Source organism: Arvicanthis niloticus, chromosome 3 (genome assembly GCF_011762505.2).
Source record: "Arvicanthis niloticus isolate mArvNil1 chromosome 3, mArvNil1.pat.X, whole genome shotgun sequence".
In the NCBI taxonomy this organism is placed as follows: Eukaryota; Metazoa; Chordata; class Mammalia; order Rodentia; family Muridae; genus Arvicanthis; species Arvicanthis niloticus.
The window spans coordinates 83,446,975-83,459,011 of record NC_047660.1 but is presented as its reverse complement, the minus strand read 5'-3'; the positions used below and the strand labels follow the sequence as shown (position 1 = coordinate 83,459,011).

Here is a 12,037-nt window from a genome sequence, read left to right as displayed (position 1 = left end):
TATGGCACAGGCTTCATAGACAAGGAAAAGACAAATGAGGCAGAATTGAGACAGCCAGGCAAAGCCTGCCAGGCAAGCCAATATCTGAACATCCATCTTATCTGGAAGTGGTGATGTGTGGGGCCGTGAGAATGAACATTGGCAAATGGTTGCTTTGCCAACAGTTTAGCTTCAAGGCATAGGAAAATAACCATGGGCCAGCTAATTCACAATTTAGATCTCGAGTGACTAAAGTCAAGGATGCCAGAATTCATCTCTACTCTGTGAAGGAGGAGTCTAGCAGCAGGTCAGAAAGCAACACTGGTTAACAAACAACAGTAGAAATGGCAGTATTACCACAGAGATGATTGTATACAATCTCAAGTGTTTCACTACAACTCTTGAATTCTGCCTGTTTTCAGGGAGAATTTAAAAAAGAAAAGAAGCACATAGACAAGTACCTATTTTCATTAACCTTATATTCAAATATCCTAAGCAGCTTTCATAATAAGGTATCCTAAAGCTATTTATAAATGGGTATTGCCAATGTGCCTTCACAATCAGAAATGTCTATAGCCAGTCCCACTTATGTAGATATTTATTTATCCATTCATTTTTTTCGGCAAGAGATTGAATTGAACCTAGGACCTTGAACTTAAGCTATACTCCTATCCTAAAACACAATACAAGACTAAAACTAGAAGAAAAGAATTGTGTACTACTTTACTGCTAAAAACTCCTAAGAAAGCACACAAGTCAATCTGCTCTAAACCTCATGATTACAGATGTCCACCTTCATACCTGTATCCTCTGAGCAATGGTCTTGAGATCTATAGGTTCCTTAATTATTGCATAATAGTCTGGATATTGCTGGAAGACAAAAGCAGGTATATTCAATAAGCTAAAGAACCCAGTTAGAAGGTCAATCTGTCCTTCAGCAAATTGAGAAACTTTATGAAATCCATTGCTAAAGCATATTGTTATATTCAAAGAAAAAAGAATGTGATTTTTCTTTTCTGTTTCAGAGAAAAGAGACAGGGTCTCATTATGCAATTCAGGCAAGCTTTAAACTTTTTTTAAAAAAAAAAATCTATTCATTTTAAATCCTAATGTCACCCTGCTCCTCCCAGCATCCCCTCATGCATATCCTCCTTCAACTCCCCCTCCCCTTCTTCTCTGAGGAGTTCCCTTTGGGTATCTTCTCCCACCCCTGTATATCAAGTCACTGCAGGATTGCACTTACAGATGCATCCTTTCCCACTGAGGCCAGACAAGGCGGCCCAGATAGGGGAATAGGATCCACAGGAAGACAATGGGTTCAGGGACAGGCCGTGCTCCAGTTGTTGGGGGACCCACATGAAGACCAAGCTGCACATCTGCTGTGTGTGTGTGTGTGTGTGTGTGTGTGTGTGTGTGTGTGTGTGCGCGCGTGCACATGTGCAGGCACTCTCAGTTCAGCCCGTGCTCCCTCTTTGTTTAGTGATTCAGCCTCTGGGAGCATCCAGGTTAGTTGACTGTTTAACCTCACACTGTTAAAATTCTTCTGCTTCAGCTTCCCACTTGGCTAGAATTTTAGGAACAGACCACTTGACACAGTTCTTTAGGTCAGGGTAAACCCAAGCTTTCCATATTTGCAATATAATACTCACATCTTCAAAATTCATATTTGACAACCATGAGATTTGAATTTGTAAACACGCACACCCCCCGCCCCATGATATTGTAAAGGCATTTACAATTTTATGTTAGAACACAGGTGGGACACATCTGTGGAATTCATCTAATCTGAGCTCATCTCAAAAAGCAGACACATGGGGAATGCCCTTGCAGCTGTTCATGGTACCCCTCACATTCACTACTCTTAGGCTCTCCTACAAATTTTGTTCTTTAAAAAACGGAAGTTGACCAAAAAACCAAAGTTCACTTTAAAAATTTTATAACATTTTAAAAGTAAAATATTATTATATCATTTGCTCTTTCCCTTTCTTCCCTCTAACCCTTTTCTTCCATGAACCCCCCCCCCCCCCAACCCTGGTTTGCTCTCCTAAATTTATAGCCCCTATCTGCATATTACATGTGTGAGCATGAGAGTGTGTATGTGCGTATTCTTAAACACAGAAATGCAACCTGCTCAGCCCACATGTTACATGTACGTATCAGGACTTGGTACTGGGTACCCAACTTGGGGGTTCTTCCCTGGGAAAGACTATTTCTCCTGCTTTCCGAATTACATAGTTGCCTTAGTTCTTTGACCAGGGTTGAGGACCTATGGGGTTTTCCCCTCCGTGTGAGCATGTTTGCTCATGATGCCCTTGTTCTGGTCTTCTTCAGGCAGTAGTGTTGGTGAAACGTCCCTGACATTTCTCCAAGACACAATCTCATGTTAAACTTCTGTTCCTCTTGCCCTTACAGTCTTTCTACCATCTCTTCAACTATGATGCCTAAGTAATTTTTGTTCTTGTAGACACAGAATGAAAATAAAGTTAGGATCTAAATCAACAATGTCTGAGTTCATGTATGGCCACAGGTTACCACGAGTTGTCTCCCTCTTCACTTTCTACCTTATGAGACAGGGTCTCACATTAAACCTGGAACTCAACAATTTGGCTAGACTAGTGAACAGTAAGACCTAAGATCCTCTTACCTTTGTTAGCTCAGTGCTGGGATTACAGGAGCACAACCATATACAGGCTTTTGTAAGGGTGCTGAAATCCCACCTCAGGTCCTCAAATAATGTAAGTCAAATACTTTACTGACTGAGTCATCTCAGTACCAAAAGTTGAGGTATTTTCTTTCAGATGGTAGAAGTTGAGCACTCAGCGGACTATTTCTTTCTCTCTACAGAAGCCACCATTCTGCTTCCTGTGTTTTTGATTTTGGCTACTCTCACATAAGATGAATAACACACAGTATTCCCCCTTCAGGACTTGCTATTTCCCTAAGTATTTACTCAGGAGCCATCATTTTGTATATGTATAATAATACCCTTCTTTTAAAAGTTGAATAATATCTGACTTATTTCAAAAAATATTTTCTTCATCCATTCATCTACCAAAGCATATTTGAGTTGCTTCCTAGAATAATTTTTCAATGATAAAATATGCATCTAAAAGAAAGTTTGTATAAACATGAAGAAACTGTTCAAGAGATAGGATGAGAGGAAGACACATAAAGTCTTCCTCCTTTTAGTTTCTTTTTTTCCTGGTGGTGGAAAAGGACAAATTGATTAGTCTTCCATCCAAACATAGAAGAGATTTTCTAGATAAGTGAGACTTTTTAAGGTATCAGGGCCTCGTATAGCTTCACATATAAGAGGATTATAGGGATACAGGTATGATTTCATTATAGCTTCTCATACTGCAAAGATGTTTCTGACCCTAACATTCTTTTAGTTCTAACAGTATACTCTAAGAAGAACTCTATTTCAGCACTTACTCCACAGTGATTGATAATTTCTATTAAAAAATGTTAAGGCTTTTTTTCTGATGTGTATGAGTGTTTTGCCTGTATGTGTTATCTACATCACACATGCAGTGCCTGAGGAGGCCACAAGAGGGTGTTGGATTCACTGGAACTAGAGTTACAGATAGTTGTGAGCCATATTTGGAAGATGGTATTCAAACCGAGGTTCTCTAGAAGAGCAGTCAGTGCCTTTTTACTACTGATTCCCATCATTTATTTCTGTATCTACATCATTTTCTTCTCCTTGAGTTTCCAAAGGCCAGGGATCCATGTTATACAGAGCCTTATGTCTTCGCCTTACAAGGAATTTAGCATACTACAAGTGACTGACAAGTAAGTGGCATGCAGGTTTTCCCATGGGTCACTGACAAAATTAATTATTTAAAGGTATGCTCACTGGAGTGATGGCTTAGTAGTTAAAAGCACCAATGGCTTTTGCAAAGTACTCAATTTTAGTTCCCACACGGCAGCTTATGGCTTATGGCAATGCCAGTTCTGGGGATCTGACAGACACTTCTTCTGACTTCTACAGGTACTGCATTCAAGTGAACGAAGCTACAAACATACACTCATATATACAATAACTTTTAAAAAAAAACTTCAAAAAATGATTTTTGTGGGGTAAAAAAGGAAGTCTTAATGCATGTGACAATATAATTTAATCCTTAAGCCATTATGATAAGTGAATGAAGTAAGTCATAAGCAGTCCTGGAAGGATAAAAGCTAGATAGCTGTCCCTCTTTCTTTCTCTCTCTCTCTTTCTTCTCTCTCTCTCTCTCTCTCTCTCTCTCTCTCTCTCTCTCTCTCTCTCTCTCTCTCTTTCTTTTTGTGGTGGTTCTGGGGATTAGATGCAAAATACACTTGAACATAGGAGGCAAGTAATCTATCACTAAGCTGTATTCCCAATCAGCATTCTCTTCTAGTGGTACTCAAGAGTTGCCAAAAACCAGAGACAGATGTAGAATAGTGTTTCCATAGGGCAAGAAGAAGGGGAGAAGTGGACCTGATAATTAATGGCATAATGTTTCAATTTTAAAGATTTAAAAAACAAATCTGAGAAGATGATCATGACAGTTGTATAATAACGTGAATGTCACAGAACTGTACATTTAAAAATAGTTAAGATCAAGGTGAAGAGGATCTGTAATTCGAGTACTCAAAGGCAGAAGCAAAAGAATTTGTTTGTGGCCAACTTAGATTATACAATAAGACTCTATCTCAAAATACCAAAAATAAGTAATATTTAGTATAAAATAATAAAGCTAAAATAGTCAATTATACTATGTATGTACCACAGTTAACAAAAACAAAACAGCCTATAAGTTTGGGACCAACTGAAGCAACACAGCCACGAACACTGTCCTGACCTGACATGGACACACACATACACAATAAATAATCTTTTTTTAAAAGCCAACCTTTAGGGGTTGCCAGATGGCTCAGCAGTTAAGAGCACCCGATGGTCACGTAGAGAACCAAGAATCCGATCTCTAGTTTAGGAGATCTAACTTCTCCTACCTTCCATAGGAATCAGGTACTCATATGGCACACATACATATACAGACAGGCAAACATTTATACCCATATTTTTAAAAGCCGCCTCCTAATCAAGTAAACAAACTATGTCCTTTGTGCTTTCTATTGAGGCCATGAAGAGTATCACTTGGCTACCTCAACACTGTCCCTTTAATATTACTTATAACTAATAAAATTCTTAAAGTATTTAAAATTAAATATTTTAATTCATTTGTCACTGAGCACATCACTTACCACTTTGGAAGGCAGTTTCTGAAAAAGTTCACTGATGAGCCGTCCTGATGGATTTGTGGCTACAACTATGGCTTCAAGAAGCTGTTCCAGGATCTCCTTCAGGTAACCTGGAGACGACTAGCAGGCAAGGAGGTGAAGAGAGAAAAACAGATCCATAAATAAGTGCCAAGTATTAAATAGTTTTTAGGATTACAGAGCTAATTCAAAAGAGCAACTGCTTAGTGGTGTTTATCCTACGTTCAAGTTTCAAGAGCACCTTCCTTGTTAACTGAGAGCTACATGAAATGAGTGAAGCTTTTGTAATATTTCTGTAATTAAGTCTCTTAGATCATGTCCTATAATGAATCTTAATTTTATAATAAATACTATAAAAGTACCATATATGTAAATGTGGAAGTCTATATCCTTTTGGGATCTGAGCAACTGAGCCATATATAAATATGTATGTATATGTGTTCATAGCTCTTCAAATTAAGTAAAAATTAAATGGAGATTAAGTACACTCATATACAACATTTCTGTTCTTCAGACCTAGCAACTTGAGTTTAGTCGCACTAGTTAAGTCACTGTTTCAATACACAAAATCATGTGCCCCAAACAGTACTTAATCAGAGAACGTCCAAGTTTATAGCAAATTTCTACAGTGGATAACAAGATTGTCTCAAACCAAAATTTATAGTAAATAGTAATTTAAATTTAACTCATACTTTTTTTTGTAAAAGAAATTAAGATTAATGGTTATTCAGGACTTCAATTATACATGCACTGGTATTTTCACATTTATTTTTAATGTAGTCTCAAATTTTAAAGTCCATGCTTCGTTGCCCCCAATCCAGCCCCACTACTCTACAAACATTTTCCAGGTAACATTAAGAATTAGAATGCATGAATACATTTATTTCAGGCATTGAGAAACTAATAGGAAAATCATTCTGATTTAAAAGTTTCAAGATTAGACATTTAGCTTAACTGATAGTGTGTCTGCCTAAAATACAAGAAGTTCTGAGTCTGATCCCAAGGACCCATACACTGGGCTTGTAGTAAGGTCTGGAGGTAGTGGAAGTGGGCAAGATATCATAATACGAGGCTGAAGATAATCAAAATATATTATATAAATCAATGCTAACAAAAATGGGAAATATTTTATTTAAACTAGAAGTCAGGCTGTGATGGTTTGTATGTTTGGCCCAGGGAGTGGCACTATTAGCAGGTATAACCTTGTTGGAATAGGTGTGTCACTGTGGGTGTGGGCTTTAATACCCTCATCATAGCTGTCTGGAAGTGAGTAGTCTGCTAGCAGCCTTCAGATGAAGACATAGAACTTTTGGGTCCTCCTGAACCATGCCTGCCTGGATGCTGCCAGGTTCCTGCCTTAATGATAGTGGACTGAACCTCTAAACATGTAAGTCAGCCCCAGTTAAATGTTGGCCTTATAAGAGTTGCCTTGGTCATGATGTCTGTTCATGTTAGTAAAACCCTAAGACACAGGCTAAACAAGAATATAATTTAAACCATATGATAATGTATCCTAGAGGGTTTTACAAACTATCTTTGAAAAATCATACATACATAGATGTACAATAAAGTCAAATAATCTATATTCTTTTTTAAATTAATTTTTTAACATTTATTTTTATTTTATATACATTGGTGTTTTCTGCCTGCAAGTATGTCTGTGTGAGGGTATCAGATCTTGGAGTTACAGACAGCTGTGGTCCACCATGTGGTTGCAGGGAACTGAACCTGAACCACTGGAAGCAGTCAGTACTCTTAATCTCTTAGCCATCTGCTAGCCCCCAAACAATCTATATTCTAATTAAAATATTGTAGCAAAGCAAAATAAAATATAACAACTTTATCTTTTGTTTTGTTTTATTTTTTGAGACAGGGTTTCTCTGTGTAGCCCTGGCTATCCTGGAACTCACTCTGTAGACCAGGCTGACCTCAAACTCAGAAATCTGCCTGTCTCTGCCTCCCAAGTGCTGGGATTAAAGGTGTGAGCCACCACTGTGCAGCAACAATTTTACCTTAAATAAAAAGTAGAAGCTTGGAAATGCCTTCTAAAAAAAAAAAAAAAAAAAAAAGCTTACAGCTATAAAAGAATCTTAAGACAAATAAGTATGAATATGTGAGATTTCTCTATTTTTCAACAGTTATGCAAATGAAATAAATGAATAAGGACCTTTGTTTAGCATGTCCTTTGTTGGGAAGAGTTTCAGCAGGAAAGGTTGAGAAATGAAACAAGTTAATGGGGAGTCATAATAAAACAACCCAAAATCAATTAATTACATGTATGAAAGTAACAGAAATAAAAAATTTAAAAGGCCATGTCCTAAATTTTATTTTTTGGCTAGAGCTATAGAAAGGCTGGGGGGCTCAGCAAGCAATATTCTGCTAGTTACTTCTTTATTTGCCTCCTTGGGTACCAGGCACACAAATGACATACATGGAGGTAAAACATCCATACACATTGTTTATACTTATTTCTAAGGGTCTGGAGAGAGGGCTTAGTGGTTAAGAGCACTAGCTGCTTTTCCAGAGGACCCAGGTTCAATTTTTAGCATCCACATGACAGCTCACAACTGTCTGTAGCTTCAGTTCCAGGGGATCTAATATCATCACACAGACATACATACATATAGGCAAAAACCAATGCATGCAAAAATTTTTTTAAAAAATCATTTTTAAAATAAATTTATGTCTAAGCACAGGTAAGAGCAAGTGCAAAACCCCCTGGCATGTCCTAGGATCAAGCAGTAGATGCCTAGTGCAGTATATTTAAGTATTCCTGACAGCTGCTTACAGAGTTGTTTTCTGGTACCACTACTGAGCCTGTCTAATTCCTTTCAAGGTATTGATAAAGTACCCGGAGAATATAAAAACTTTTTTTCACTTTGGCCTTTTTCTCCCCACCCTCTTTTCCAGACCCTAGCCAAAAGACTAAGTATGCTTTCCTGAACACTTTGTGCTTTCTCACTTTCTTTGAAGTCCCTCTCCCCTTATGCCGTGCAGCTGCCTTTCAACTCCACTCCTTTCTTCTCCACCTCCCTACTCCCAGTACCTGCCTACATTTTTGTTTTTCCTCTCTAGTTCTGTCTTCTAGGTTAAGAAAACAAAGCATTCCTAACTAAAGTGACTCGGCTGGCTCTCCAAAATTTTAATCACAACACTGCCTATCTACCATTATACATTGATAATCTAGCACTATTGGACTGAACTAGCCCTTGATAATATCATGATTTTTAAAACTGAACAGGAAATATGTATTAATATAAAAACAGTCCATGGAAACACCTGTGAGTAGCACTGAGTAACACTGTCCAAGATGTTTAAGACCACATGAACCTGGAGTGTGGTTCTCCAGTTTAATGTTCACTTATGCTCTCAAACACTAAAACAATGGCTTCCCACAACAGCCCAGAAAAAAAAAAAAAAATCAACATAGTGTTCCCTCCTCCTTCCCAGGCTATTCATGTTGCTATGTGCTCACACTTACACCTTCCGTCACTGTTCCTTGATTGTCTTGCCCCTCATCATCATCATCTTCGTCATCTGCTTCTCCTTTCTGAACAAACTCATTTCTTGTTCGAAGGTACAAATCCCAGAGTTTACAAGCAGCTTTATACTCAGGGGAATCTGGCTATACATTAGCAAAGAGAAGAGAAAGGAACATTTATTTTTATTGATAATTCAATTCCTAGTTTTAAATCATTTTGTATAACAGTGAACTGCTATTTTAAAGAGACAAATTTGAAAATACAATTATAATTATTTCAAAAGTCTTATGATTAGAAAATATGCAGAACTTAATCCATTTTCTAAAAAAGAATTAATTATTAATATAAAAATTGCAATTCGAAGACCTATTACAAAAGATAGAAATAACTGGTGAAATTATTTCTATTTTAATTTGTCTAACAGCAAACTTCAAAAAACTGAAAGAATTAAACTATCTAAAAAAACAATACCTAAATATACAAAAGCAGAGAAAGGTTTTAAAGAAGTAAAGACGTGAGGAAAGTCTAGTGAAATAGTTGTGGTGGTGTGAATGAAAATGGCCCCATAGGCTCATGGGGAGTGGAACTATTGGGAGGGTTGGCCTTATTGGAGGAAGCTGTCACTGAGGGAGGGCTTTGAGGTTTCAGATGCTCAAGTCAGGCCCAATGTCTCCTTCTCTTCCTGCTGCCTGCTGATACAGATATACATCAGCTATGTCTCCAGCACCTTGTCTGCTTCATGCTGCTATGCTTCCTACTATGATGATGGACCAAACCCCTGAACTGTAAGCCAGCCCCAGTGAAATGGTTGCCTTTATAAGAGCTGCCGTGGTTAGTGTCCCTTTACAGCAACAAAAACCCTAAGACAATAGCCAATCCGAGTTCTAGAAGAAGAGAGAATGGTATATAGGCAACATATGAAAATATTAAGGCTAAAAACTTCCCCTAGGAAAAATATCAATGCAAGATTTACAAAGCAAAGCTCACAAGTAAAAAGGAGAGGGAAATCTAGATCCATCACAATAAACAAAGAGAATGAGGGAAAAAAGTCAGAGAAACAGATCACCTATAAAGAAACTGCAGGTAACAGATAACTTTATATCCAATTGTTATCTTCTTGTGTGCTAAGGATCTACCCTAAGGCTTTGTGCTTGTTAAATAAGTTTTCAGTTTTTAAAACAATGAAGAAAATAGAAAGTAAAAAGTTGGGTGTGGTGGCATGAGCCTGAAATCCTAATACTTGTAAAGTTGAGGCAAAAATACTGCCATGAGTATGAAGCCAGCTCAGGTTACATAATGAGTACAAGGAAAGCCAGGGCTAGAGAGAAACACTCTGTCACAAAACAACAAAGTTGTAAATTTGTGAGGAAAAAATTATGTAAAATAATATTCACTTCTAGAATTCAAATTCTGTCACAAAAGTACTAGGCAGCATGGATAAGTAGAGGTGCTCAGACCGTAATCACTGTATGGTCTCCGCACTGTCTGCCAGTAGTAGCAATATGACAATCAGCTTCTTATTTTGACATGTTAACTATTGATCTTAAGATAAGAATTCTCGAGTTTGGAGTTATATCTGTAGTATACCATTTGCTTGGCATACGTAAAACCCTGAGGTTCAATCTCTGCAATTTTTTTTTTTTTAATTTCAAGAGAGGATTTCTTTGTGTAGCCCTGGCTGTTCTAGAACTTGCTCTGTAGACCAGGCTGTCCTGGAATTCATAGATATCCAACTGCCTCTGCCTCCAGAGTACTGGGATTAAATGCAAATGCTATCACCACCTGGCTTTTTTTTTTTTTTTAAATAGAAAAGAAAAGGGGTCCCTGACTAAGACTTTACAAATACTAAAATTTAGGGGGAAATATGTCAAAATAAAAACCAAAAAGGAAGTAGATTATTAAAAAATTAACAATGTATTAAAAAACAAAAAAATTAAAAGTCAAAATTTGATGGTAGGAATACATACAAATATGTTAATTACTGAAACTAAATGGGTAGAAGTATGAAAAGTATGGGTACTGCAGTTTTAGTACCTTTCTGAGCTACATAGTAGGACTGACTAACTTAATCCAAGCATTGAAATGTTCCAATTAAAACACAGGTTATGGAGCCTCTAGAGATGGCTCAGATGTTAAAAACATCTCCTGCTCTCAGAGGTGACCTGACTTTGGTTCCTAGCACCCATATCATAGACCAACATGGCAGCTCTCAGCTATCTATAAATTCAGCTACAGAAAAATCAAATTCATCTGCCTCCACAGGCAACACAGGATGTAAAGACTTACTTGCAGGCAAACACTCATACATACATAAAAAAAAGCAGTTTTAAAAATTAAAAAAACGAAAGGTGTGTGTCACCACACTCTGTCTCTATTATAGTTTTTAAGAGAAAATGCAAAAGTAGTTTTACAATATTTAGGCAAAAGGAACTTCTAAACCAAGACACATAAACGTATAAACTAAAAAAATCAGATTCTGTTTGAGATAAGATCTCACTTTTTATCCCTGGCTGGCCTAGAACTCTATATGTAGACTGGGCTGATCTTATACTACCAGATTTCCACCTGACTCTTGAGCACTGAGATTAAAAGTGTGTGCCATTACACCTTGCAAGAATGACATATTATATTACATGAAAATAAAAACTTATGTTCATCAAACAGACTACATAAATTGGAGGCTGGGGTTGCTGTTCAATAGTAGAATACCTGTTTTAGTAGGATTCAATCCCCAGCATTTAAAAAGAAAGTTTAAAACATACTTTAAAAATATTTTAAAAGTTCAAATATTTAAGATATTTGAAACATACAATTTAAAAAAGATTAATATTCAAAATATTTTTTAATTTCTAGAATAGAAAAATAGCAAAGTGCCTGGCAGTGGTGGCGCACACCTTTAATCCCAGCACTTGGGAGGCAGAGGCAGAGGCAGGTGGATTTCTGAGTTCGAGGCTAGCCTGGTCTACAGAGTGAGTTCCAGGTCAGCCAAGGCTACACAGAGAAACCCTGTCTCGAAAAACCAAAAAGAAAAAAGAAAAAAACAAAGCAAGAAAAAAACCCACATAATTGTTATCCCTTAACTAATGAAAGAAATGCAAGCCAGTACTGTTTGTAATGCAGCCAGCTTTGGTTAAATATTGAGCCCCTGTCTCAACAAAACAAAACAAAAAATGCCCCCACCAGCTACACAAACCAAAACTGAACATTAGCAGAAATGAGAGAAACTATTGCTCATCTGAGCACTGGCTGCTTTTAAAAAGGATGAGGGTTTGGTTCTGAGGACTCACAATAGCTCACAATCATCTGTAACTTTGTTTTAGAGGATCTGA

General features: G+C 37.2%; 1 protein-coding gene across 46 annotated transcripts in view; it reads right to left on the bottom strand.

The window, feature by feature from the left end:
* Nucleotides 1-12,037, bottom strand: part of Pbrm1 (polybromo 1) — a 96,378-nt gene that overhangs the window by 72,631 nt on the left and 11,710 nt on the right. For all 46 annotated transcript variants that reach the window (XM_076931355.1, XM_076931381.1, XM_076931390.1 and 43 more), the window contains 3 exons: nt 8,708-8,851; nt 5,212-5,328; nt 781-849 (listed from right to left, as the gene is read on the bottom strand). In XM_076931355.1, the coding sequence (XP_076787470.1) occupies nt 781-849; nt 5,212-5,328; nt 8,708-8,851 (330 nt within the window). The remainder of the gene's footprint in view (nt 1-780; nt 850-5,211; nt 5,329-8,707; nt 8,852-12,037) is intronic.